Consider the following 26,644-nt stretch of genomic DNA (forward strand, 5'->3'; position numbering starts at 1 on the left):
AGACTCTGTAAGGACTCATTGGTCTCAATGAGCAGGAGATTTTCGGTTCAAATTTTCGGTCCGAAGCACAGACGCTGGCGCCCTTGCCGCCGAATCTGAATGTTCTCAGCTTACCGGATCATGCTAGATTGAGCTGACGAGGAAAAGGATGAAGACATCACTATGTGGCACAATTCATGGAAGGACACCGATTGAAATGACGCAAAATTGGTCATTGGCTGATCACTCGCATTATCGGAGTTGTCGGCCGTCCTCATAGGAGACAGGGGTCCGCTTTTTCCACTTGACACTTCATTTGAGCTGCAGCGTGATTCGAATGGAGACAGATGTTCGAGCCTAGTCATCTATACATTGAAACTTCTGCGCTGGTTAGTACCAGCTGTTAGATGAATCAATAATACCAAGTGTTCAAAAATAACGGTCCACCCTGCACATCCTGCCCCCTTCGAAGATTTGCCATCCTTCGCTACCCACCGCAATCGCGTTCCAAAACAAGGTCTTCGGATCGTATTTCCGTTTTACATTCAACAGTCCACCATAGTTGCTTCCGTAGAAGACATCCTGCCAGTCCTTCTGCTGATAATCTGCCTCATTGATATAAGCGCCGGCGTTGGGGGTAGTGGCTTCAATTTGAGGCATTATGTCCCGGGTGATCCGGTTCTGTTGAGCCTGCATGTCCGCAAACGGCACGTGAAAGCTGTATGGAAGTGAATACGAAGACATGACCACGGCCTGACGCCATTGCGGAATGACCGCTCGACTCGAACTTTTGAAGCGCGATACATTGGTTGACTGTCCGATGAAGGTTCCGCCAATGGAAAGAACCGAGGTTTTGATCGCAGAGCCCATATTTGGGAGGACATCTCGGTGAAGGAAACGGCCACCGATCAAGTCTCCGCCTGCCACGCCAAAAACGCCTTCAGGCAAGGGACCATAGTAATGTTCGTAGTGTTTGTGATAGGAATCGTACGACGTGAAGTTGGGCTGCAAGGTTAGATTTTGTGTGGTCAAGGACTTGATGAAAGGCGCAAGTGCGGACGACATATCGTCTGCAGTGAGATTGAAACCTGTCAACGAATGCAGGACAAAAGCGGTATTTGTAGCGTAATATGTTGCCATGTTACCACCGTCGATAATCTCAGGCAAAGCAGCGTGCCAGAGATTCAGGATCGCCGAGTAGTCCAGTCCGGGCTGCTGAATTGTGATGCTGGCCCCACTTGTTCTCGCGTCCGGATAAATCTTGATAGTCATCGAGACCACAACGCCATAGTTTCCAGCCCCAGAACCGCTCAAAGCCCAAAACAAATCAGCATTGTTAGACGGACTTGCAGTAAGCAGTCGACCATCGGCCGTCACGACTGTGAACTCAAGAGTCTGATCCGCACCAAGACCAAAGGCCGTGGAGAGAGGTGAGTGTCCGCCGCTTAGAGTATAACCACCAGCAATTCCTACCGTCGGACACTCTCCCGTCACCGCTACGAAACCAGCAGCCGAGACCGCCTGCAAAATTTCATGGCCTTGCACACCAGCACCGATCGTGGCGGCTCTGCCTGTGTACTCAACATCCGACCAGTTCTTGATCTCTACATCTTTGAGGAAGTGCGTCCAAATGGCAAGACCACCCGCACCCGTCGACCGTCCCATATAATCGTGCGCAGTATTCCGGATCACGAGTCGAATGTTATGGCGATCAGCGAACTTGATTGTGGCGGCTATTTCCGAAGGATTCGCGACTTTGACTGTATAGCGGACGTAGTTGCCATCGAGACAGGATGTAGATTCAGGCGTGAAAGGATCACAGCTGGCATTCGTAAAGATCGGAGCCTGTATCGATGATGAGGAGTTGATACTACCCGGCGATTAGCATCGTCCGTCCCATATGCACGCCATAGAAACTAACTGTGTCCCTGGAGTCATCCATGATGATGCGAGCCCATCACAGACTTCCTTGACATAGTTGGGAGCGTGACATGGTGAGCCAAGAGGGATGTTTTTGATCAGATTGCCGTTCACAGTGTTGTTGAATAAGTTCCATTCTTGCTCCGTCGGCCAGCACGCATCAGTTGGGAAGCATTTGCATGTCCTTTGATGGGGGATTGCTGCTACAAGTTGGAGGAGCGAAAAGCTTACAAATGCTATGAGATGCATCATTGCGTTGGTTTGATGTGAGTTACGACGTGAGTATTTCCGAGCGGCCGAACTTCTGGAAAATCCGGACCGAGTCTATGGACAATTTATCGTTATGCTTGGCGGCCGCTCTACTCGCCACTCGACTCTCCTCCTTCCAACAGGAGTAAGAGCCGTCTTTTCCGGAGCCTCAAAGGCAACGATGGCGTAGCTAAGGGATCGGTGGGATGGTAAATTTGTCGTACACTGTTACGACGTAAATCGCCGAAACCGCGAATTTGGGCCACGAAAAACCGCCGACAGACCGCAGGGTCGTTGAATTTTGCTGCATTGCCGATCACTAAAATTGTTGATTATCTAATATCCAACCAGATAGGTAGGCGGAAAGAAGAATACAGAAAAGAAATGCGCGTGCTCGAACCGTTCTCTCATTCAAGGCCAACGACAAGCCAAAATGTTGACGATTTCGTTCTTGGCACCACTTGCCCTGATAGCAGTCTGTTCCTATTTCATTGCCCGTAATTTCGGAGTTTGGCTCATCGAGGTATCGATAATTCGATTTAGTTGACAGCTTATGGGAAGGGGATATCAAGAGCTGACATTTCCCAGACAATAACATCAAAAGCACTAGAGCTCTTCCGTCCGGGCGTTCTATCGACGGGAGAGCAGATCTCTGGTCCCAAATGGCAGTATCCAAATGGGACGGTCATTGAACGGTTTCTCAATGGACGAGAAAACTCGGAGAAATGGCAAAAATATGGACCGGTATACCGAGTTTGGTCTGGCCCACATCCCGAGATGTAAGTTCTTGTCGTTGCTCGTGGCAGTATTGTTGATCGATAGGTGAAATAACTGTTGTCCAACAGTGTGATTACAACACCGGAAGACTTGAGACACTTCAGCTCCGACGCCAACGATCATCCGAAAACTCCAAATGTGAATCTTGGTTGGTTTGTCGGAGAGCTCCTTGGCCAGGCTCTGGGACTTTTATATGGATCCGATTGGAAGCGTCTCCGTAAGATATTTGATCCTCCTTTCACACATGCATCCGCCATGACGAGAATCGGTATTGTGGAGAAGACCGCCTGCAAATACGTGGAGAATCTACCCAGCATCGCTTCCAGTATTGTACAGCAGAGCGTGGAGGGAACTCTCAAAACCCCGTCATTCGATCTTCCCGTGCTGAAAACATTCACCAAATTTCCTTACTTTCTCACCGCCAGCGCTATCTACGGGCCCATGACCGACGAAGAAGAGCGCACGCTGTGGGCTGTCACCGAAAAGCGAATTGCATTGAACCAATACTGGATCGGCGGAGGTGTTTATCGATTCAAGACTACCGCGAGGCTGTATGATCCTCACGCCGTTCAGCATCTCGAGAACTTCAACAAGGAATGGCGTGAGTACAATGCTCGCATGATGGAAGTGCGGCGGGAACGAGGTGAACGGACTCCAATCGTTACTTATTGGGAAGAATACGAGTCAGGAAATATGACCATGGTCGAGGTGGGATTTCATGCACGATAGACCTGGCACGGACCGAGACTGATTTGCTCATTCTCTCAGCTGCTTCAAACTCTCGATGAGCTCCTTATGCTCAACTTGGACGTCATCACACATGTTATCACCTGGTTTATCACCCTCGTTGCCGCACACGAAGTTGCGAAGGACACTTTACTCGAAGAAATTGCTGCAAGCGAGAGCAGTCTTCAAGAGTACATCGCCAAAACCGATTCTCATTTACACCGCTGTTTCGTCGAGTCAATGCGTTTGCGGCCGTTTGGTAGTAAGTCGTCTTATCTCGACATCACTGTATTGAACACTTCCCTAATTACCTCCAAGTTTTCACAATCGGCGAAGCTTCTTCTGCTGTCAAAAACTTCCATGGCGTCCTCGTGAAACCAAATGTAAGTGGGCAAGCTATTCGACTTACTCTCTTATGCTGAAGTTCCTATTAGACTCAAATTCTCGTCGACGTCCTCGCAATCAACGTTCGCAACCCTTTCTGGGGTAGTCATAGTGAGGTCTTTGACCCGAACAGGCTCAAGAATATCAAGCAATCGGATGTAAGTCTGCAACCCCGTCTCGTCTTTTTACCAGCCCTGCACTTTGCTCATCTGTAACTTACTAATTCGTCGAAAAGCTCCGATACAACCTGCACTCGTTCGGGATTGGTAGTCGCAAATGTATGGGCCAATACGTCGCCGGGCACATCGTTAAGTCGCTTGTCGTACATTTATTCAAGCAGTATGAGGTTCATCTGCTGGAAGAGAATGAGTCGAAGGGTAATCCGGATACTGATAAGAACAGCTGGACGCCCAAGTCCGAGGCTATGTTGCGGTTGACGGCAAGGAAAAACGCTCCTTGACTCTTGACACTGTTCGGACATTCCATCGGTTTGTTCACGTGATGCTCCAGAATACCCATATGGCAAATTCAAATGTATTCGCAAACTTGCGACACGTTCCCTGTAGATCATGTTGGAGGGAAATAGACGTCGACTTTGTATGGAAATTTCGCTGTGTCAACGGCTACTTCCCTGCGCAGTACTCACGCAGATCATAAATTTTTTACGAAAATTCCACTTGGGGTAAACAAACGACAATCAAGGCAATCGTTCGCCTATACGTCTTTTCAATAATTAGTATTCGCTCGTCCGAAGCTTGAAAGGCGTGTTGTGTGTGGGCTGCGCTGGTTCTGCTTGGAGCCTAGAATTGCAACATCCTGGGGCTAGGGTTGTGCGGCCAGTAACCCTAATACCGTCCCAAACACGTACATCGCCGAACGATAACCATGTCATTTAAAATCGTTTATTCGTCTGAGCGTGAAATGGCAACTAATAGGCGCTCATTGCTGATTGCTGATTGCTCACTCTGGCTTCACACGGAACCTATGAAATGAACATTTATGTGCTTCAAAAATTGCAAGTACTTAAAAATCTAATTGGAAAGACTGATAAACCCAAGTTGCTAAAACTCCCGTTTATGAGTCAGGGGGCAAAAGCGTAAGAAACCCAAAACGCCCCGTCGGCCAGATCAACATCAAGATAAATCCTCTCATATCATGCACAGCGGTCCGTCCGGTTTCTCAATGAAATTCTCACTGCCGACACAAGTGGCACAGTAAAACACGTTGTTCGGATCGTACTTATTCTTGGTCGCCAGGTGGCTTACGTAATTGTCGCCATAGAAGTTCTGGATGTAATTCGGGTCTTGACGATCAGCCTCGTTCATGTACGCTCCTGTCCCGGGCGCAAATCTCTCCATGAGAGCCGTTCTTGAGAGCATGTCCTCATCGGTGGCGTGTCTTTCGGCCTGGGTAGCGCTGAGCGGAACGACGCGGACATTGACCCAACCAAAGGAAGCTTTTCGCCAGGCTGGATGGTAGCCGGCGAAAGGATCGGTTCCTTGTTGAGCCACTTGGCGTCCGCCGACGAAAATGAGGACTTGGCTGTTGTACTGGCCTGGGGCGTCGGTCAGGGTGTCGACCAAGTCTCGTACTGCTGTGGTGTTGGAGACGTGGTCTCTGTTGATAGCCCGTGAAGTCATAATAGTGGTGTTGCTCTCGGGAGCATCTAGACCCATCTCGCCGTAGTAAAAAGTCCAATAGTCGGAATAGGTTACGTAAGTCGAATTAATCTGGAGCGACGAGTTATGCTTTTGACGGAGTGATTCGACCACAGATTCGATGGTGGCACGAGTGGCTGTCTCGTTCTGGCCGATGGCATAGATACCGTGTGAATATCCTGAAGTCGAGTTGCCTATAACAGCCGTAGGGAAATCTTTCCACCACGAGGCATACCCGCCGAGACCACCATCCACAAGGCCCGGCACTTGTTGCACCAAATCTGTAATGGCGTCGATCGTTTCCGACTTGTTGGTGTCAAGAGCTCCAGGGACAATGGTCAAACGGTGAGCAGTGATGTTATTGACGTTCGCATGTGCCTTGACGAACATGGAAAGAACAATGCCGTAGCCGGGACCACCGCCTCGGAGAGATCGATACAGATCCGAGTTCTCACACGCGTTCGCGGTGACGATCCGTCCGTCCGCGAGAAGGACTTCGGCCTCGAGAATTTGGTCCACTCCCCATCCGACGGCGTTAGTCGCTGGACCGTGTCCTCCGCCTTGCGACCATCCGCCGATGGCTCCAACCGACGGCGTTCCGCCGGTGGCGACCCAGACGTTGTTCTTGCGGGCGACCTTGGCTACGTCTCGCCATTGATAGACGCCGTCAACGTGCATGGCACCACCTTCCCATGTGGATGAGTTGCATCCATTTGATGCAGCGTATTTCTCCTGGTAGGTGATCTTGTTGCGATAATACTGTGTTGGATGTTAGCGAGAAAAGAGATGAGACGGGTACAGGCCTGGAACGTACTCGAAGCCAGACTTGAAGAGAGCCATATCCGTCCGATCGTCCCAGAAGATCATGCCCAGTGCCGGTTGTGACGAGGCGAACGTTATGTTTCTGAGCAAATTCCAGGGTGGCTTTGATATCGGCTTGACAAGTCGCGTTCACCGCATAGACTGGATTGATACCCAGAATGCATGACGCCGTAGGTCTCTCTCCCGCATTGTAGTCGACAGGTGGGCAGGTCACGTTGTATGGTAACACTCTACCGATCGCTTGTGATGTTTGAAAGTCTTCAACCGGCCATTCTCTCGAGATGTAGTCGCAGTCTGCAAGATCTTGTCCAGATCCCGGGTAACATGTTTCGGCGATCGGCGAGGTCTTGATCAATCGTCCTCCGACTTGGTCATTCAGAGATTCCCAGGTCGATTCTGATGGCCATTTGGCGTCCCCCGGAACCTAAAGTAAACAAAATCAATTGTTGGCTCTGATGAGACGTGTAAAGAGACGACACACAGTCTTGCATTGAGGAGTTGAAGCTTTGTCATTCCTCGAACCTAAAACGCCGGAGGCGAGTAGCGAAAAGCAAGCGAGGGACACGAATTTCATGATGGAGTTGTTTGTCAAAGGGTAGCGTGCTAGAGTCCGAGAAGCAGTGATAAAAAGTGATCGAAGTGATCGAATGGTCTGTCAAGACTCCGAAGCACCCGAGAAACCAGAGACTCCAATTATTATATAGTATTCTGAACATCGCTCGGCATCGGCGAAGAGTGACGCATATTAAGTCCGCTGGAGTCATATTCCAGATGAATAAAAATAGCTTGGATGCCTTGACCAAAAGGCTACCTATGGTTCCATGCCATTTGATGTTGTTGGGGCGAGGCATCCTGAGGGCCACCCGCGTAGGATTCTAACCAACCTATGCCCCCCCAAAAAGGCGCAGCGCGCAGGATCTTCGGGCTTAGACACGCCAATCGTGAGCCGAGAGCCGGAAAGAATCTTGCCAGAGTCAGCAGAATCCTTCAAGTCAGGTGGTCGCAATAAGTTGGATCCCGAAATCCATTCGGTGGCGTAAAAGCTCGTCTTGAGCGTGACTTCAGCTCCGCCATTTCGCGAATGGCGAACGCTATCCATGCCAGTAAATAACTTTTCTGAGCCCCACGTAGAATCGAGAGACCGACTCGACCAAGATGGCGGTGTCTGCATCGGAGTGATCTGTTCCGCGTAAGGCTGACATACAGCCTCGTGACAGGAGACGCGTGGCATTAGATTACGGCTGAAGAATCAGATCTGACCAACACGTGGCCTGTGGGACCGTCGGACCTTACTGGTCGCCTTCCCATGTAAGAATCGATCAGCGCAATGTAGCTCGAGATCGATTGGCTAAGCCACGAAAAGAGCGCATACTCCGGACTGCGCGATTCTGGTCATGCGAGTAAAATCGTATTTTCAAGTCTTGTAGCTTACACGCTATCATTCATTCCATCCTGACTTCGAATAGATACGGAATTCAGAGTGATTACTATCGACGTGGTTCCACTTCACAGAATTAATGACGCTGCGAGCATTACTAAACCACCAAAGCCATCGATCCCTGTGCACCATTCCTCCCAAAGTTCCGTCGGGCTCTCGTTACTAGCCGATGGTGTCGTTGACCCCTGACTACTTGGTGAGAGATATGAATTGGGAAGCCAATTATCATGGCACGATAGTCGGCCGTCGTTCAACTGAACAATCTCGCCACTCGAGGCCAAGCCGAAAGAGACAAGGGCTCTGGGTTCTTTGCTGATCTCTGCCTTCCACGAGTGCTCGTTACCTGCTTCCCAAAGTTGTCGCTTTGCTGGCAGTGGTGCAAGTATGAACTCCGCGGGCAGGTCGCACTTTGACACCGGGTCGAAGTAGATGAGCTTGTTTACCACACGGTATACTATCGCTAATCTATCTCTCTGGGGATTAGTTTATGATATGGTGTGCTGATCCACCTGATGGAGAAAGAGTTTCTTTTACAACGTACCTTCGCCTCGACTCCCGAAATATCCAATCTTCCCAAGTGATCTCGGAACCTTTTTGGCAAGCTATGCAATCTGCAGGGCAAGGTGTATTATTGTTTGAGATCCGCTGGGAGAGGATCTGTAGCCATGTCTTGTTGTTAGGACCAAAATGTTCGGGTATACGACGGGCAGCAACGCACTATTATGGTCTGCACCAGTAAATTATCGAGGTTATTGTACTCGGTTTCACCCTCATCGAGTCGTATGAGGGTGTAGAGGAACAATGCTTGCATGGCGGCAAGCGTTTTCCACTTGCTTACATTCCGATACTTGGAAGGAGTTGTTCAGCGTTCGTCATAGGTCGCGGGCGGAGAATCTGTCTCACTTACGTTTGCTTGAAATCGTTCACATTCGTTTCGAACATTTTGCCATAGTAATTTCCGAGTGCTTTTCGCGCTAATCATGTGTATCAATCCAATGCAGTTTGTCAGAGGTTCAAAGTCGGAATTCTGATCATTGAGCGACACAAAGCTGGAATGAATGAAAGGTGGGATATCGTCACTTCGCAACATGCGCGGATACGACTTCAGCGTGTGGAGAATCAGTTCTCCGACTCGCTGTGAAGCAGGCGATAGCTTGGGACGTCCGACTAGAACTCTGACAGTAGTCGGAGGTGCTCTCGGCATCCCATGAGCGAATGGATCAAGGCTCTGTCGTTCCCCATCGACCTTAAGATTGAGTCGCGATGAGTTCCAAACGTGATGGGAGTGCTCTCTCGATGACAAAGAGCTGGCCACATTGATAGGCACATTGGGCGGCATACACACATTTTCTGGTTGAAGATCCAAATAATCAGGCACGTTGAAAAATTCCAACGGTGCGTAATTGGTCACCACATCGGATACGTGCGGAGCCAATAGAAATGAGGGATCATCAAGAAGCATGTCTAGGTCGCCGTTCAGGTTCCACCCACTGAGAGCCTGCGTTTCAGCTTCGGGTGTCGGCATCGACACGAAATTGCGGCCATCACGAGTTGGTTTGGAAGACTGCTTTGCAATAGCCCGAACAGTAGGGTAATGACAGGCAATGCCTTTGGAAACGCATCGTGAACATTGAGGTTGCTTTTGGTCACAGCCTGTTTTGCCACGCGCACATGAGATGCACGAGCGAAGACGAGTGGAACTGGTGCCCGCGCGTGAGCGACAGTAGTATCGATGTCTCTTCAGCGCAGATTCTGGCAATACACAAAGAGTCCGTTAGCGAGGTCTCTAATGAAATGAAGGGGATGTGAGAGGGGGGGGGGGCGAAGAATGTCCGCTCCTTCGCATGAGGCTGAGTGGATAACGCACGCTTGGTAAAGGGCTTGTTACAAAGCTCGCACCAGTGGATTGGTTGAGCATCGACGGACATGATGGCAAATACAACCTCCAGTACAGACAGCAGAGTGTACTCGGGCTCGGAACTTGCTAACTCTGGGCCAAGAGCGATATCAGACAACACCTCGGACCTTTGGAAAATGACGTTGCCGAGCGTTGACAGGTGTCGGGGTTTTTTTGGAAATCGTGCTCGAACCTGTGAGCTGGAGAAATTGCCAAAAGAGTGAAGCCCCGCTAGAGTCTGGGGTGACAGAAGATCAGACCCGGCACCGGAAATTTTGGAGAAGAGAGGAACCAGGGAAAGATCTGCGTGTTGGTCAATTCGATATGCTGACCAGGCCCGTGTTCAAGCGACACGGGTCAGCGGCACATCTGCCTTTTCCAAAGCAAGGTCAACCTTCGGATTCCTCAGCCACGTACATCAGCACAAGAGCTAACCATAGGAGGTGCATAGGAGGTACAGAGCTAAGCACAGGATAATGATGTGAGATGCAGCCAAATGCCCACATGGAAGCGAGGAGGCTTGCTCCGGTGAAGTAACTCCCATATGGAGTGTGAGGTGGTGGGCTCAATCGAGCCGTGCGGGTATGTCATCATGGAGGGAGTAAGAGGGGTGGGAGGGCTTTGTCGGTTGATCTACGCTGCAACGGTCGTCGGTTGGGTTATGCTTAGCGGGACGACGCAAGCACGTGACTAGTCCCTCATCCCTCCGGGCCGGGACAAATTGAACCGGCGCTAGCGCAAGGTACAGTACAATGAACCCGGCGTGCTGATGAACCCTGCAGGTGCCTTCCGGTCCAAACCCTAGAAGATCCGAGGACGCTAAAGGATTCAAGGGCGTGAGGGCGGAGGGCGGATTGCTCTGTGGAACAAAACTTGGAGGAATCGAAACAGTTTCGGTGCTTTGAAATCCAACACGGACAATTTTGACGTGGTGATTAGAAATCTACTATGTATATAGCTGATCAGCTGAAGAAGTCTATTCGCCACGCCGGTGCAAATGATGCCATTGTCGACCGTCCGAACTGTCGATCACGACCCGGCGGCATGTTCAAGCGAGTCCGAATGTGAGGCTGCGAGGTGCTGCGAGAATGAGCAAGTTATCGCTTCCGGAGGACACGGAAGTCGTGTGTTGATGCATCATTCAATTGCTATCTTTTTCATCTAATTCTCAGACTTGATAAATCATTTTCTTTCAACGTCAAATAAACAAAACAAACCATTTCAGGTCTTCGCATACAACTCACAATGGCCGAGAACCCCGGATACCCGTCGCCTACCAAAGGATGGCACAACAAAGCTCAGCCCTCGGCTGACCCCTCGAATCCTGCACTGTCTGCCAAGGGAAAATCCGTCCTCGTCACCGGAGGCGGCAATACTGGAATCGGAGGAGAAACAGCTCGCTGGTTCGCTCGAGCCGGTGCTGCGCGTATCGGTCTCCTCGGACGTCGCGAAGGACCCTTGCTCGAGAACAAGGCATTGATCGAGAAGATCAACCCCGACGTCGAGGTCTTTATTCAAAGCACCGATGTCACCGACGAAAAGGCCGTCGAGTCCGCTTTTGCGGCCTTTGCTGGACAGGGTAAGATCGACACCTTGATTCACGCCGCTGCCGTAATCGGACCAAAGGAGAACGTCCTCCAAGCCGATCCGAAAGAGTACTTTGATGGAATCCGTCTCAATCTGGAAGGAGGTTTCTGGGTCGCCAGATCGTTCGTCCGTCATGCTGCCCCGGACGCGCACGTCGTCGCCATCAACTCTTGGGGTGCCCACCTCAGCCTGAACGATGCTTTCGCCTCATACTGTGTGGCCAAACTGGCTGTCTACCGTCTGTGGGACACGGTACTCCTCGCTGCGCCCAATTTGAGCATCTTCCACATTCAGCCTGGGGTGGTGCTCACCGAAATGAATCTTTCTGTTGGCGGTGCCGCGAGCTTCAAAGACATCAAGACAGACGACGGTGAGTTTTGTGGAGGGGCAACTTTTTTTGATTTTCTTGGGAATGGTTCAACTGACTTGGAATTACAGTGACCTTGCCAGCAAGCTTTTGCCTTTGGCTTGCCAGCCCGGAAGCTCGTTTCCTGAGCGGCAAGTTTTTGTGGGCCAACTGGGATATTGATGAGCTCAAGGCTCGTGCAGAAGAGCTGAAGTCGGGAGACGAGTTGAACATTACTGTGAACGGCTGGCCTTTCAAATCAGGAATGTAAATATCAGCGGGATGCCATGAGTTGTATATGACATATCATATAAGTACTAGATGCGTTATGCGTCGTAACTATTTCTTCAAGCTCGCTATTCCTGTGATGTCTGGTAGTTGCCAATCGTCGAATGTGAGGACTTGGAAGAGTCTTGTACAATGTGCTTACGTAAAGGTTTCGTGGTTCTTCAAGGGCCCATCGGATAAAATTACTGTACGCCAATCTCTGGCCTGCGTCATGCAATGCCTCCGAAACTGTCTTACTCGGTACTCGATCACCATGATACTTGATCATTCCGACATGGGATACTTTGCGGGAGGTTATCAAAGTGTGAATTGGCAGTGATCGTGGAACATTTGTAAGGATTTAGATCTAGGTCGAAATTCAACCCCTTAAGCAAGCTTCAATGGTAGCTTGAACCGGATTCTCCTCTCGTCTCCAAATGTTTTTGATCTCCAATCCCACAGAGCTCAGTAGCTCATCCCAATGTTCCTCAGTCCTCTCAATACCTCCTTCCATAAACATATTGAGATCCATGAAAAAAGGAAATGGATCAGAACCGGCAGGAGAGGTCTGAGGGAGGATCATTTCGCATATGAGCACCCTCGAAGTTGCACCCATGGCATCGACGATTTTCCGCAAAATCTTCTGGCTCCGATCGTCGTAGTGATTGTGTAGAACATTTCGGAGGTAATAGATATGAGCATCTGTTGTAGTTTTGTGTCAGAGGTCTCGGAATCTGATAGGCTTCCACCGGCCTTTTGCCTCGAATTTCAACTTACTGCGCACAGGCTGATTTTCGTAGAAGTTATGCGGCATATTCTCGACTCCGTTCACCCGAACTGGATCTTTGCCTTCTAATACTTCTGTCATATCTTGTAGAATTACCTTCGCTCCGAAGCTGCCTCCACACTCTTTCATGATGGATGTGAGGGCATTGCCTCGACCGCCGCCAACATCAACGACGAAGGGCCGATGTGGTTCGCTCTCAACAGCCGCCTGCATCGATTTGAACGGAAACATGCCCGTCACAGGCTGAGTTGATTCGATCATGATCATACCTTTATGCCATGCATCTGAAACGGTGGGATCCTCCTCCAACGCTTCATAGTAAGTCTTACCTTCCTTCCCCAAAGCCCAGACATAAGGGACTTTTGTTGCGTCTTGGGAATCTTTGGCGGAATGGCTCTTGAGATAATCAGAGACTTTCCACCATTGTGAAAACTGTGCTGTGCTTATCGTACAATTCCAGGTCAGGTAAACAGCAGCACAACGATAAGTGAGCATTCTTACCCTAGGCGATAGAAGCTCGCAGCATGATCTGTACGGAAGATAGCCGACGCAGCCGTGTGTTCGACAACATCCGAATGCTCGGTGAAGATTCCTTGCGTGAGTACGATTCGTAGGAATCGTCCTAGTAGAGGTAACAATAACTTTCGTCAGCGAAGGGTTGCCTATCTTCTGCGAGTGGCGAAGATTCGTACGCAATATTTCACTATCGAGTTTCACTGCAGTCGCGAGATCGCTAATCGAGATACTTGTCGAGAGCGGTACGGCATCAAAGACGCCATGTTCCATTAACAAGTTTAGGGCTGGAAGGATTTGAAACTAGATACACTCTCGTTCAGCTTTACGCCAAAAGAAACACCGTATTGGGGCTGTTTGCGTCATAACGTACCGGCTGCGCCTGGAAAAGTAAGGCATCAAACCCATTGTGAACCAAACACCGAAGTTTGTCCAATTGTCGGACTGCCTTGATTTGGTCGACAGGGGAGCCAGTATGGCCCTTCAGGTCGGCAACAAGCTGTTCTGCCTCGGCAATAATTGCGGAGTTGGGGGAGTGGAGAGTCATGGTGATATTGGAATGCAAATCTGGATATCGCGAGTCCCGAGGCCAGCCTTTCTTCCACTCTGCTGCTGATATAGCAAGTGTCTTCGTTGATCTCTACGGATAACAGAGCATCGAAATTATACATGAGTTCTGGCTCGAATCCGTTGTCCGGCGCATTTGTAACCCCCTCCCTCGCGTCTAAAGAATCAAACCGCCCCAACCGTATCCGTCGTCGGATGCCCAAGAACTAGTCTTCGTGGCGCACAAACATTCGGCGATTTCTTTCCTACCTAATTAGCTCGTGCGAAGGATCCCCTTCGAAGGTGTAGCAAGCTAAGCCGCGTGCGACATCAGGTCTCTTCGTCATTCTTGAATGATAATGGCCGAAAAGTACCACGCAAGTGTACCGGCCGGTGAAGATCTCAGTATAGGTTGCATCCATCTTCTATGGGGCATGGACCGAACGTCTGCTGGCATTTCGGGCCTGCATCGCCTCGCTTCCCAAATCTCATAATGAGCACTTCGCGGCCTCGTAGCATTATTGCTATGCTAAGTCTTTCAAATTCCCATACGACAGCTCTTCGCAACGCGTATACCCCCACTTCCTCAGCAACGCAATGTCAATGCGATATTTACTGCTGCCGATCCTCCTGGCGCTTCCGGCTTTTGCCGTACCCAACATCCCAGCGCTAGGCAAATGGCCACCATGGACACATCCAAAGAGGCCTGCTGCTGACGACAACAACAAAATCGACCGGTATCCCGACGTCCCGATCTGCAAATATATCCCGGGCGACGCCGGGTGGCCCTCTCCGCAAGCTTGGGCGCGGCTGAATGACACCATCGACGGACGCCTTCTGGCGACTCTCCCGCTGGCACGTGTCTGCCACCAATCCGGGGACACCGGGTCCGGGCCGTTCTCTGCTTACAATTCGACAGCCTGCAATGATGTGAAGACGGCCTTCTTGACGGCGGGTCCTGCAATGTTGTGCGTTCTCACCCTCCACCCAATCCTCTCGCCAAGCTCTGATGGGTGCTTATCAAGACTAAAGTGGGGACCAGTGTCTGATGCTGCATCTAGGAATCCTACTCCCGGCGAAATTCTGAATCCTTACTGGCAAAATGAAACGTGCTCGCCGTTCACTGGCCCCCAGATCCAATGTACTCTTGGCAATCGCGCCGTGTACTCCATCAATGTGACTGGGGTCAGCGACGTGCAGGCTGGTATCGCCTTCGCCGCTAGACACAACGTTCGCTTAGTTGTTCGAAACACTGGCATCGAGTAAGTCTCCGGGCCAGTCACTTGATGGTCGATCTTGGTCCATGATATCTTAAACTAACATCTTGTTCCAGCTATCTGGGCCAATCGACAGGTCGTGGTGCCCTATCCCTTTACATGTACGGCTTGAAGTCAACCCAGCTCATCAACAGCTACTGCAGCCCATTCTACGAGGGTCCGGCCATTCGACTTGGCGCAGGTGTCACTGCAGGAGAGGCTTACACAGCCCTACAGGACACAGGATTCCGTGCCGTCAGTGCAGAATGTGGACTCACAGGCATGGTGGGTGGTTACGTCCAAGGTGGCGGCCAGTCGCAGTTAGTCACTGCATATGGGCTTGCGGCCGATCAAGTCTTGGAGTGGGAAGTCGTCACCCCTCGCGGCGAGTATCTGATTGCAACTCCTCATCAAAATTCTGATCTCTACTGGGCTTTAGCTGGAGGTGGTGGCGGCACTTACGGAATCGTGCTTAGTGCGACATTTCGAATCTTTCCTGAAGGTCCCGTCGCTGGCGGCTCTTTATTGGTACAGAGCGCAAACTCAAGGGCGTTATTCGAGGCCGTCGCAATCTTCTTCAGTCAAGCACCTTCTTATGTGAACCAGTCGCTCGACAACATACAACTATTCGTCACGAATGACACGTTGACCATCCTGAATTTTGTCATGCCGAATCAGACCGCGTCCTCCATCGACAAACTTCTTCAACCATTCTTGCCCGAGTTGAAACGGCTCGGGTTAGGCTACAATCTTACCACCCAGGATTATCCGACTTATCTGGACAGCTTCATCGGCTCGTACGGTCCTTTGCCGTATGGAAACCTATGCCCGAGTTTTCCCATCATCGGCAGTCGCCTTATCCCGCGGGAAATTGTGCTCAATCCACAGTCTAATCAACATCTCATCGATCTCTATCAAAACATCACCGAAAGTGGCGAGTGGTGGATCGGTTGTTCAATCCTCAATGTCGACGATTCGGCTGCGTCCGTACGGCCGCCACATCCGCATAATTCGGTGCATCCTGCATGGCGTGAAGCCATCGCCTACTGCAATCCTCAGACGCACCAGCCGTATGACTGGGAGGATCCTACAGCGGTCGCAAAACTTCGACAAACCCTTGTCGATGACATCTTTCCCCGCTTGGAGGCGGCGACCCCTGGCGGTGCAGTATTAAACGAGATCGACCCGACGTACAAGGGAGACTGGAAGGATTCCTTCTATGGCGCCAATTACGACAGGCTATTGGCAATCAAGCACAAGTATGACCCTGGCAAATTCCTATATGGAAAATTCGCCGTGGGTTCGGACGAATCCACCATAGATGGTGAAGGGAGACTCTGTCGAGTGTAGTTTGCTGATCTTGTTTTCTGTCGATCTCTTGGGCGCCAAGACTCCGGCGGCGGAGCTTGACGGCGGGGCTTGACGCCTCTTGCTAAAGACCTCCTCGTGATTCGAGCAAAATGTCCTATGATGCTTTGCATGAACGAAATGGTAGCATTCATAGTGTAGCGTGCAAGCGATAAGAGTCACCCCGGATTCTCGTGCATATAGCTGGTCTTCTCGTAAAAGTTGGGGTGTTGATGATGACTTGGCCACAGGGCTTTTCGGAATCTGGTTCTGAATGGATCATCTTACAATCTCGCTACTTGCTCCATGGCATTTTCTCATTGCAGTTCTCTTTCCACTGATGGCCATTGTTTCCGCAGCCTTTCTCGCAATGCACGTTTGTCGTTCTGCATGGGAAGCACCCTAACCTAACTCAGAACAACACCCCCGATCTCACCCCCAATCTCACCGCCGCGCTGGACAGTCATTCCACTTCCATTGTCTACTGGACACTGAAATTACGTCGCAGTCTTCTTCAATAACTAATGGTCGTACCTACTATACCTAACAAGTACTTGAAGCACTCGATGGGCGTACTTACTATCCCTAATAAGCGTTTGACGTGCTCGATGGTCGTACTTATTATTTCTTATAAGCATTTGAATAACTCGAAGCCACGTTCCTGTCGGGACAGGACACTAACTACCAAACGTGGGGAAGAGATGATGTAGTTGTGTTGTGTTGTGTTCAAGTGTATTTGTGCCCGACATTAGGTGAGTTCTTCCTGAAATGGGGTGTCTAAGTAATACGGACAGGACCAAAGTGGTAGTCAGTAGTCAGTGAAACAAGCTTCCCGTTCGCGATTTATGGACAGTATGACGACCGAGCGACCCTCGGCCCGATTTAGGGGATTGTTGTAGAGTTCTGACATAACGGGAGCTGCAGATCCACCAACCAGCCAACTAACCTCCACGCGTGTTTTCCGCCTTACGCACGTCCCTATACTCCACTCACGAACCGACCTAACTTGGTATGGAGATACCACTTGTCCAGCTCACTAAATCAACGACAATTGCTAGCGCCGTCTCTCACCGCCGCTTAAGTAGTAGCTAGATAACAAGAAAGAATACGATCAAGAAACTCATGTTCGGAGTCAAGTCCGCAGTCGTCGAGTATCAGTTGAAGACTGTCACGGAACTCCAATTCCTGCCGCTAATAAGCCACGTCGTCAGAGTACTGGAAGTGCAATGGGGAGGTACTGGAGCCCCGTCGTCACTGGACTCCTTCATCGGCCCAGTGGAGATCATCTGCAAGGTTGATAACATGGACAGTCCGACTGCCGCAACACGCTAGGACTATTTGTAACATAGTTGTCAGCTCGAGCCATCGCCAACCTTACAGGAAAGGGCTTGTTGGCTGCGGTATTACCTCCCTCGCTCCTGCACATCTACGCGAGGTCGCTATTTGCTGCTGATCTTTTGACGCACGGACCAGGTAGTCGGGGATCCAAGGACACAGCGCGAGATTCCATAGGCCAGGAATGACGCTTTTGAAGGATCAAGCAGTAAGCCCAATATTGCTTCCTCACTGGGTCCTCTATAGGAAGAGCTAATAGGAAGAGCTAATAGGAAGAGCTGATAGGAAGAGCTGATGAAATTCCCCTCAAAGCTAGTTCATCTGTAAGCTTCGAAAAGATGTATAGGTAAATGGAAGTAGGACGGATTTGCGTAAGGTCTCGATCTTGTCCGCTCGCACCTTCATTTTGCCCTCAAAGACCACCTTCTTGAGTCTCGATGGACTCGGCAGCTGCCTTTGACTCAATGGCACATTCAGCCCATCCACCTACGCGGCAGTCGTGCGACCGTTGCCATAGACAGAAACTCCGTTGCCGACGCGCTAGCAGCAAGACCTTGGATGCATGCGAACGATGCCATCGCAAAGGGGTCGAGTGTCTATACAGTACAAGTTTGCCCAAGGGTCGGCCATCCGTCTATCGTCTCAACGAAAATCAACAGGCTGCGAGACGCCAAGTCCCGGAGTCGACGAGTTCTTCGCTGCCGACGTATCCGGCCCTGAGTGAACTGAATCCGGTTCACATATCTCCCGAATCTTTGGTCATGCCTATGGTACAACCTCAGCACAATCAATCTTTCGGGGACCCCAATCTCGACTGGGGGCTGCAAAATAACTGCATGTCATTGTCGATTCCCATGCATAAATATACGGATGCTTGTATGCAGATCTGGCAGGATGCCCCCGGAATTGGAGAACGAATGATTGGACTCACGCCTGATCCAGCCTTGACATCGAACATCGACCCTCTCTTGGAGGCTCCGACTTTTCAACCCCCCCATCCAATTTCTGAGATTGCCGAGAGACCACCTGCCGAGGAAAGTGATGACAATGCTTCCAGCAATTTCAGCAGGGATGAGATCTTCTCCGAAGCTGAAGAAGCTGACGAAGCTGACGAAAACGAGCATCCCACCGACAAGCACTCCAGGAAACGCAGAAACTGCAGCCAAGGCAATATGAGCTTCACCGCAGATCAAAGCTCCTTCAGGCTCAACGTCCTAGACTTATCCCGTCTTAGCACCCAGCTCTCCCAGCTTCTCGGCTCCTCACGAGGCTTTCTCTCCGAAGTCACTGAAGTCTCTCCGAGTTCTGGCGTCGATTGCTCCGCCGAGCAAGCTAGGACCGCCATTCGAGCCGTCTTCACCTCCGTCAACGCGTGGCTGACCCAGGGATCCGTGGATCTGGATCCGGCACTCTTAACGCAGGCCAATTCCGGCCCCAGCAGTCCCTCAGACTTACTCCCGCATATCTTTTCCGCATCCAACCAGGCGATGAAGATTTTACATCAGTTACGTGAAGATATAATGACACCCAAGACGTCATCGGCGCAGAGTACCGCCTCTAGCTCTGGGCGGCAGAACTCCATCTCGAGTTGTTATACTCAGCCAGCTTTCTCCAACGCAAACTCGTCCATCGAAAGCCTTGGTCCTTCCTCGGGGGATAGCAGCAGTCGATCCTACGGCGTCATCCATCAACTCGTCGTCGTCTGCTTGACCCTACTCCTCAACATGCATATCGTGATTCTCATCGCACTCCAACGCGGCGCCGACGCACTCTGCGAGCGCGAAGATAACAATAGCACCCGCTCCGATCAGCTATCTGACAAAGTTTCACAGCCTATAGATTGTGAGGGACAGATGCATCTTCAGCTGGTTTCCCTCGTTCAGATGTGTTCATATTTCATTCAACGAGAGGATCAAGGGCTCGATATGCTTGTGCTAAATGGGCTGTCTTCATACGTTACTGAAAGCTTGCAGACGGATGTATGTAAGCTAAGAGTCGAACTGAAGCAGCGACTCGAGCAGTTGCGAGCCAGGCTGGGAATTGTCATTTAAATATCTATATTTTGGGAAAAGTTCGATTCTGGAGCCTGGAGTTCGGAACAGGGATTCGCTGGCACTGCGTATTCGCAGAAGTGCACAATTAATATCATCAGTATCGATCGGAATCTACAGCTCTCTTCTATAATTACGTATAACGTCGAACAAAACACTGGCCAGTTTGCAAAGCTAGTTCTGACGAAAATCTCGTTGTTTTCTCAGCAGCGTGAACATCACGGAGAGCAAAGCTCAAAATGTGATAATGATCTTGAATTACTGCCTCAGGAAGTAAGATTAGTAGTGCAGACTTGCTAAGATACTGTTCCCTATCGATGGTCAAATAAACCGTGAGCAATAGAGCACATATCTCTCGGAAGATGGCTGACGTGTTTCGGAGTGGAACAAAATGTAAAACGCCGATCCTTGGCAAAAAGTCCAATCACAGGAATTCTCACGCTCTTTGAGATATGTCCGACGAAACCTCCGTCCATTAGAGGGACCCTTGACCCCAATTTCCGTGGCAACAACTCATGTAGATCATATCCCCGAAAATCACAATTTTAGTAACCGGATTGGTAATCAGGTCGCTCAGGGAGTCGAGCATCTGCGTGCTGTGCCCTCAGCGAGTAGTAGCGGTGGTGTGAGTCTTTAACCCTACGGCACCTTTTTGGCCATGCATGCGATTCATCTTCACGTGTCTTAGTCGAATCCATCTTTTCGAATCCGCTATCGATTCGAAAAGAAAACATCGTCGAGAGCAATCAATTGACACACAACACTCTCATCACTTCACCACAATGACTGAAGTCTTCGAGAAAGCCGACAAGAACGATGGCGAGAGCCTGCGTTCGACGAATCGAGAGCATTCAGTCGATAATGAGGTCAAGGTGTCATATCCGACCGGTTTGCGATTGGTTCTCCTCGCCGGAGCATCCATCATGGGAGTGTTCTTGATTTCTCTAGATCAGGTCAGCAGCTCATATGACGGCAATCTTACATCGTGGCCTCGTGCCATATCCCAATGATCAAAGACTGATGTTCCGGCGTAGACCATTGTGGGCACAGCCATTCCCAAGATCACGACAGAATTCGGCGGCTTGAGTGACGTATCATGGTACAGTGCAGCCTACTTCATGACCTTTGGTGGTCTCGAGGCTTCATGGGGCAAGGCGTTCAAATATTTCGACATCAAGTGGACATTTGTGCTCTCCTTGATCATCTTTGAGATTGGGAGTCTCATCTGTGCCGTCGCTCCTAACTCAGTGACGCTCATCGTGGGCCGGGCGATCGCAGGTGTCGGAGCAGCTGGGATCTCGGTTGGAGGCACCAGTATCGTCGCTTTCAGTACTCCGCCCAAGACTCGCCCGATCATGATGGGATTCATCGGTTTGACGTACGGTTTGGCTTCTGTTCTCGGTCCCATCATTGGCGGTGCTTTCACGGATCGCGTCACCTGGCGATGGTGCTTTTATCTCAATCTTCCGATCGGAGGAGTCGCAGCTCTCGTTGTCATCATTTTCTTCTATCTCCCTGCAGCAGCCCGACCAGCTCCAATTGCTCTGCGACATAAGCTGCTTCATCTGGACCCTGTTGGGATTTGCCTCACAATGGCAGCGATCATTTGCTTCATTCTCGGTCTTCAGTACGCCGGTACCACTTACTCCTGGAACAGCAGTCAGGTCATCGGACTTCTCTGCGGATTTGTCGTTCTCGTTTTCGCCTTGGTCGCATGGTCCATATGGCTCGACGAGTATGCCATGATGGTTCCTCGCCTCTTCAAAAAGCGAGCATTGTGGAGCATATGTCCCTACCAATTCTTCTTCCTGGGCGATTTGATTCTCATCTTGTACTATCTCCCCATTTACTTTCAATCCGTGAGGGGTGCATCTGCCATTCAGTCCGGAGTCGATAATCTGCCAATCGTCATCTCCGTGGCCGTCTTTTGCGTCTTGGGCGGCATTTTCGTCTCCAAGACAGGACTACCAACTCCGGCTATGTTTGCTGGTGCACTGATTGGTACCATTGGCTGCGGACTCCTTTATACTTTGGAAATCGACACGTCGCCCGCCAAGTATATCGGCTACCAAATTGTTGTGGGATCTGCGATTGCATTCTCGGTCCAGAACGGTTTGAACATTGCGCAAGCGAGCGTTGATGCCGAAGATCTTCCAGCAGTCACCGCAAATCTTTACTGTGAGTCTGGATAAGGCAGAGCATTTGTAGTCCATGGCTGACCGGTGTCACAGTTTTCCAAACCGTTGGCGGCGCATTCACCGTCTCGTCAGCCCAAGCAGCATTCATAAATCAAGCGATCAGCAAACTTCGCACGTCTGCACCAGAGATTGACGCCATGAAGTTGATTACAACGGGGGCTTCTGACCTGCGGACAGTATTCACGCCCGAGGAAATTCCCGGAGTGCTGCTCGCATACATGCATGGCCTCAAGTCAGCTTTCGCCGTCTCGGTGGCCTTCTGTGGCCTTGCTTTTATATCCACATTCTTTATTCCTTGGGGCAAACTCAAAACCCATTCTGGGGATTCGGCCGAGGTGGATTCGCCCAAATCAACGTCGTCCGAGACTGTCGGGGCCGATTGATGGGTGGATTTTGAGTCTTAAAAATCGCTCGCTACCACCACGATCGAGAGACATCGCCAAGATGGAGATGACATTGTTTGGTAAAAGACCATTGGATGGTTTTGTCAGAGGTGCATGATGCATCTTGCGTGTAGTGTCTCAGGTCGAGTTGCGTACACACATGATTGTAGCCTCAGGCACACTCTTCTGAGTTTGGGAAAATTTGTTTTCAATCAGCCTAGGTACAGCTCTGTTCTGCGGCTGACGTTGGATGTTGGATTGCTGGACATCCAGCACACGTATCCATCAAATTGTCAATCCAGAGATAGATAGCAGCCCAGCTGAACCCACGACTGTTGGATCAAAAGTAGTGGATATATCAGTAATACGGAGGGTTGGTGGCAAATTAATATATCGATACGAATTGATGGGGTTCAATCAATATGTTGATGTGAATTGACGGGGTCACATCAAATTGCCATCGAATTGCTAAGACGCACCAGTCAACGGATACAGACCCAGTCCAGCCAACATATGCCGCAGAACAGACCCTAACTACCAGGTAATAGTGAACTTTCTTTCCTTGCGCGCCTCCCAGCATTCCAACATTCCATTGTAATTCCTCACAGATTTTTGTCCACGATGGATGTGGCGCCTGATTTTACTTGAGCTTTTGATCGAAATTCGATCGAGAATATCGCTCGTAAATTATGCTACCACATTCAATGCACGATGCAAAATGACACGAGTATAGTTCGATTCAGGATTATGCAATTCGACCGAAGAGAAATCACCAACTACCTTTATTGATGATATGTACGGAGAATCTTCAATAATCATGATCACGCTGCTGCTTGAACATCCGCCATGAGTTCCTTGGAGAAGGAGTACTGGTTGCCGAATCGCTTAGCCAACAATTGGCCGATTGTCTCATTGCTGGGATCGTCCGGCTTCAGCGGGTTCGTGGCATGGACATCGCCGTGCCAAAAAGTGGCGCAGGAAAGCCTCTCGCCATTGACCTTGTTGATTACCCGATGTCTTGCACTCTTATAGGCACCTCCCGACCAGCGTTGAATCATGTCTCCACAATTTATGATATAGATGTCCTCCAGCGCAGGTACATCGATCCATTCCTCACGACTGTCGTGCCAGACTTCGAGACCGTCCTTGCTTGGTTGTTGGAACAGAATGGTCACGCCGCCAAAATCGGTGTGAGCGCCAATGCCAAATTGACCTTTGGCAACGTTGCTGCTTGGGGGGTATCTGATCATTTTCATGGGTACGATTGGCCGCTTAGAGAATTTGGCTACCGTTTCGGCCGGCTGATCGAGGCCTTCGAGTAAAATCGCCCACAGGCTTTTGCCGAGTTCATTGGTTTGCTGATAATACGATGAGACAGGGCCGCGGAAATCGCTTTCCGGAAGATCAGGCCAGATGTTGGGCCCGTAGATACCCGAAAGCTCGACTACTGGATCATCACGTCCAACAAAGAAACACTTTAGCGAGTCAGCAAGAACTCAATTCAACACATGGTGATTCGCCTACCTCTTTGGCATCTGGGAGGGCGTCCCCTTCTCGGTGCGACATGCCAGACGCTTCGTAGCCTCTACGGCATGGGTTATCAAGAAACGACATTTTCATCTTCTGTTCCTTTGGCAGATTGAAGACGTTGTCCATGCAGCGGAGTAAATCACGTTGAAGACTAAGAGGTATACCATGACCTTTCACTTGGAAGAATCCATATTGGCGCGCTGCATCTCGCACTTGTTGGACCACCGCTTCTTTGTCACCGGGTTTCCGAGGGTTAAGATAACCGCTTATATCGATCAATGGCAACTCAACTTCTTCAACCGCCATTTTCATGTCGTTTTGTGTTTGAGCTTGGATTTAATATTGTCAAAATGAAGTGGGTGTAAGATACGGGGCGTCAAAGGCGAAGTACAAGGTGTTGGCTTTGATGGCTCAACGCGTGTAGACGAGGGATATCAATCCTTGAAGCTGACTTCAAAGGTGTCGGAAGTTTTATCGTCATAGACTTCACGAGGGATAAAGTTTCGACGGTTTGGAAGACAAATCGCTACAATTGTCGGCGCGGAGATCTCGGCGATTTTCATGCAGGTTGAACTTCAGCTGCCCGAAGAACTGTCGTTGCCGATCGGCACTGTTCGACGGATAACAACGTAATCACTTTTCGAGTCTTGATCTATGACGAAATGACAGTAAGATTCGGGGGTCTTCGGTGCTGATGCTCATGATACTAGGATAATTCATTTGCTATGCAAAAGATCGACCGCTGAATACGACAGCGAATTCACTCGAATTTTTTACTCGGCATTTAATGAGCTACAAAACGCAATTTCATTGACGGCTTGATTCTCCTTACCATCTTCCACAACACAAAAGATGCATGTCCTCATTGCTGGCGCAGGTGTTGGCGGCCTGAGCTTGGCTCAGAGTCTGCGCAAGCAAAACATATCCTTCGAGATCTTCGAGCGTGATTCTGACGCGGATGCCCGTTTCCAAGGATGGGCCATAGCGATTCATTCGTAAATATATCCCCCGGTACCATTCGTGGTATCTTAAGAAAGGAGTGCGATCGTTCTGACGGGAGAGAAAAGCATTGTCGATACGCTCCTAGCCGTGCTTCCAGAGGACATGCCTGATTTAAGGGCTTCGACAGACCACTTAGTACCGCTTGAGCTATCGGCCCAATTAAGCATGTACTTGCCGGGAAGAGAAGATCGCTGGGGGTTTCAGGTGAGGTCATCTTTGGGGGCCGAGAAAAGCTGCCAAAGTTGCTGAGTTTCGCAATATTCCTAGGACTCAGCAGATTTTCCATTCATCCGCGCAGAGCGTCGCCGCCTTCGAAACTGGCTGATGACTAAAATTCCGGTGCAATGGGGCAAACGTCTTGAGAGCTTCGAACACGACGATCATGGAGTCACAGTGCGATTTACGGATGGCAGCACTGCCAAGGGCGACCTATTGATCGCTGGCGACGGCATTAACAGTGTAGGCAAGTGTCTTTGATCCACGCATCAGCGCACATGTTACGATCACTAACCATATAGCGTCCAGTCCGGGAGCAACTCCTTCATCGCAAGGCCATTGAGCTTCTCAAAGTCGTTCCTCTGGCCACCATTGTCGGAGAGCTAGAACTTTCGGGCGAGGAGATGAAGAAACAACTCGCACTCGGTCACAGTGGATACATGCTCATTCGGCCAGATCTTGGTTTCATTGGTTTCGCAGGGCTGCATTATGTCCAACCCGACGGACTCTCGGCTCGCTACTACTGGAATTTCCTGGAAACCGACGCTGGCATTGGCCAACCCGGCCACTGGTTACAGAACGCCAGTCAACAGGAAAAGTTGAACCACGTACTCGAGAACACGCGGAAGCTGTCGCCTAAATTCCGCACGATTTTCGAGACGACAAAGGCGGAGCATATTCAGAAGGAAACCCGCGTCTGGCGAGACCTTGAGCTGGACCCTGCCCAAGTCCCAGCTTGCCGGGTAATTCTGATGGGCGATGCCGCACATGCCATGGTGCCTTTTCGAGGAGAAGGTGGCTATCACACCCTCGTCGACACGATTGTGTTGAGCAAAGTGCTTGGTGATCTGGCCAGCAGCGGTGACTACAAGGATATTCACAAGGTCAAGAACGCCGTCGCCTCTTTCACCGGGGCCATGCTTAAACGAGCCGGACAGGCAGTGCGAGATTCCAGGAACTTGCACACTGACGCACAGCGATTTGGTCCGGATGGTAAGCCTTTGGCCTTGAAGATTGTGCCTTTGCCGGACACCAAGATCAGACTTGGAACTGTGTCAGTTTGATCTCGCCCGTGTTAAGGTTGTTTCGAAGTCAAGCTTAGGCTTGGGTCGGCTTGATCTCTGCCTTTAATTTATCGGAGCTTATTGTCATGTTATTCTTCCGCTGCGTATGATCAGAGTTGAGGTGGAAACGCTTCTCGAAGACCTAATTGGTAGTCGGCTATAAAATCACCTCTTCCTAGCCAAATTTCATCGTAGATTTTGCTTGCTCTCTTCTTTCCATCAATATTCCACCCAGTCCTCCAGAGAGGCTCCATGAAGTTGTAGCATTACCTTTCTTCTCATCATGCAAATTCATGTAAATCATTAAGAACGATAATTTCGGAGATTTTACACTTTTCGGTGCAAGGGCTTAGGACCGGCGATTTC

The 26,644-nt window shown here is 50.2% G+C and overlaps 11 protein-coding genes across 11 annotated transcripts; 6 read left to right on the plus strand and 5 right to left on the minus strand.

The window, feature by feature from the left end:
- Positions 1–220: 220 nt before the first annotated feature.
- Positions 221–2,171, minus strand: K489DRAFT_405195 (6-hydroxy-D-nicotine oxidase). The gene is made up of 2 exons (XM_033607151.1): positions 1,901–2,171; positions 221–1,849 (listed from the first exon to the last, which is right to left on the minus strand). The coding sequence occupies exons 1-2, from the start codon at positions 2,149–2,151 to the stop codon at positions 409–411; spliced, it is 1,692 nt and encodes a 563-aa protein (XP_033455184.1). The 5' UTR covers positions 2,152–2,171; the 3' UTR covers positions 221–408.
- A 410-nt stretch (positions 2,172–2,581) lies between these two features.
- On the plus strand, positions 2,582–4,577 carry K489DRAFT_435282 (cytochrome P450 monooxygenase GliC2; the record flags this gene model as incomplete). Its single annotated transcript, XM_033608592.1, has 7 exons — positions 2,582–2,671; positions 2,737–2,927; positions 2,994–3,633; positions 3,694–3,913; positions 3,970–4,034; positions 4,086–4,193; positions 4,271–4,577. The coding sequence occupies 7 exons, from the start codon at positions 2,582–2,584 to the stop codon at positions 4,493–4,495; spliced, it is 1,539 nt and encodes a 512-aa protein (XP_033455185.1). The 3' UTR covers positions 4,496–4,577.
- Positions 4,578–5,036: 459 nt separating this feature from the next.
- K489DRAFT_365174 (FAD-binding domain-containing protein) lies at positions 5,037–7,278 on the minus strand. The gene is made up of 3 exons (XM_033602715.1): positions 6,997–7,278; positions 6,508–6,939; positions 5,037–6,452 (listed from the first exon to the last, which is right to left on the minus strand). The coding sequence occupies exons 1-3, from the start codon at positions 7,087–7,089 to the stop codon at positions 5,184–5,186; spliced, it is 1,794 nt and encodes a 597-aa protein (XP_033455186.1). The 5' UTR covers positions 7,090–7,278; the 3' UTR covers positions 5,037–5,183.
- Positions 7,279–7,901: 623 nt separating this feature from the next.
- K489DRAFT_129253 (uncharacterized protein) lies at positions 7,902–10,096 on the minus strand. The gene is made up of 5 exons (XM_033599032.1): positions 9,821–10,096; positions 8,861–9,705; positions 8,672–8,800; positions 8,495–8,610; positions 7,902–8,418 (listed from the first exon to the last, which is right to left on the minus strand). The coding sequence occupies exons 1-5, from the start codon at positions 9,879–9,881 to the stop codon at positions 8,022–8,024; spliced, it is 1,548 nt and encodes a 515-aa protein (XP_033455187.1). The 5' UTR covers positions 9,882–10,096; the 3' UTR covers positions 7,902–8,021.
- A 925-nt stretch (positions 10,097–11,021) lies between these two features.
- On the plus strand, positions 11,022–12,139 carry K489DRAFT_385105 (NAD(P)-binding protein). The gene is made up of 2 exons (XM_033606016.1): positions 11,022–11,807; positions 11,876–12,139. The coding sequence occupies exons 1-2, from the start codon at positions 11,096–11,098 to the stop codon at positions 12,052–12,054; spliced, it is 891 nt and encodes a 296-aa protein (XP_033455188.1). The 5' UTR covers positions 11,022–11,095; the 3' UTR covers positions 12,055–12,139.
- A 219-nt stretch (positions 12,140–12,358) lies between these two features.
- K489DRAFT_385106 (O-methyltransferase) lies at positions 12,359–13,899 on the minus strand (the record flags this gene model as incomplete). The annotated part of the gene is made up of 5 exons (XM_033606017.1): positions 12,359–12,752; positions 12,828–13,279; positions 13,339–13,459; positions 13,530–13,653; positions 13,724–13,899. Coding segments are annotated over 5 exons (1,196 nt in total), but the record flags the coding sequence as incomplete, so codon positions are not given.
- A 960-nt stretch (positions 13,900–14,859) lies between these two features.
- On the plus strand, positions 14,860–16,502 carry K489DRAFT_328061 (FAD binding domain-containing protein; the record flags this gene model as incomplete). Its single annotated transcript, XM_033602032.1, has 2 exons — positions 14,860–15,158; positions 15,230–16,502. 2 exons carry the CDS (start codon positions 14,860–14,862, stop codon positions 16,500–16,502), a joined length of 1,572 nt encoding a protein of 523 aa, XP_033455190.1.
- Positions 16,503–18,019: 1,517 nt separating this feature from the next.
- Positions 18,020–20,102, plus strand: K489DRAFT_129336 (uncharacterized protein). Its single transcript, XM_033599033.1, has 2 exons — positions 18,020–18,042; positions 18,107–20,102. Exon 2 carries the CDS (start codon positions 18,272–18,274, stop codon positions 19,883–19,885), a length of 1,614 nt encoding a protein of 537 aa, XP_033455191.1. The 5' UTR covers positions 18,020–18,042; positions 18,107–18,271; the 3' UTR covers positions 19,886–20,102.
- A 565-nt stretch (positions 20,103–20,667) lies between these two features.
- K489DRAFT_328078 (MFS gliotoxin efflux transporter glia) lies at positions 20,668–22,466 on the plus strand (the record flags this gene model as incomplete). The annotated part of the gene is made up of 3 exons (XM_033602033.1): positions 20,668–20,838; positions 20,920–22,063; positions 22,117–22,466. 3 exons carry the CDS (start codon positions 20,668–20,670, stop codon positions 22,464–22,466), a joined length of 1,665 nt encoding a protein of 554 aa, XP_033455192.1.
- A 712-nt stretch (positions 22,467–23,178) lies between these two features.
- Positions 23,179–24,344, minus strand: K489DRAFT_396998 (2OG-Fe(II) oxygenase). Its single transcript, XM_033606894.1, has 2 exons — positions 23,991–24,344; positions 23,179–23,941 (listed from the first exon to the last, which is right to left on the minus strand). The coding sequence occupies exons 1-2, from the start codon at positions 24,306–24,308 to the stop codon at positions 23,288–23,290; spliced, it is 972 nt and encodes a 323-aa protein (XP_033455193.1). The 5' UTR covers positions 24,309–24,344; the 3' UTR covers positions 23,179–23,287.
- A 413-nt stretch (positions 24,345–24,757) lies between these two features.
- Positions 24,758–26,553, plus strand: K489DRAFT_396999 (FAD/NAD(P)-binding domain-containing protein). Its single transcript, XM_033606895.1, has 4 exons — positions 24,758–24,991; positions 25,064–25,202; positions 25,266–25,461; positions 25,524–26,553. Exons 1-4 carry the CDS (start codon positions 24,849–24,851, stop codon positions 26,276–26,278), a joined length of 1,233 nt encoding a protein of 410 aa, XP_033455194.1. The 5' UTR covers positions 24,758–24,848; the 3' UTR covers positions 26,279–26,553.
- Positions 26,554–26,644: the final 91 nt, after the last annotated feature.

Source organism: Dissoconium aciculare, assembly GCF_010015565.1.
Source record: "Dissoconium aciculare CBS 342.82 unplaced genomic scaffold K489scaffold_21, whole genome shotgun sequence".
NCBI classification, from domain to species: Eukaryota; Fungi; Ascomycota; class Dothideomycetes; order Mycosphaerellales; family Dissoconiaceae; genus Dissoconium; species Dissoconium aciculare.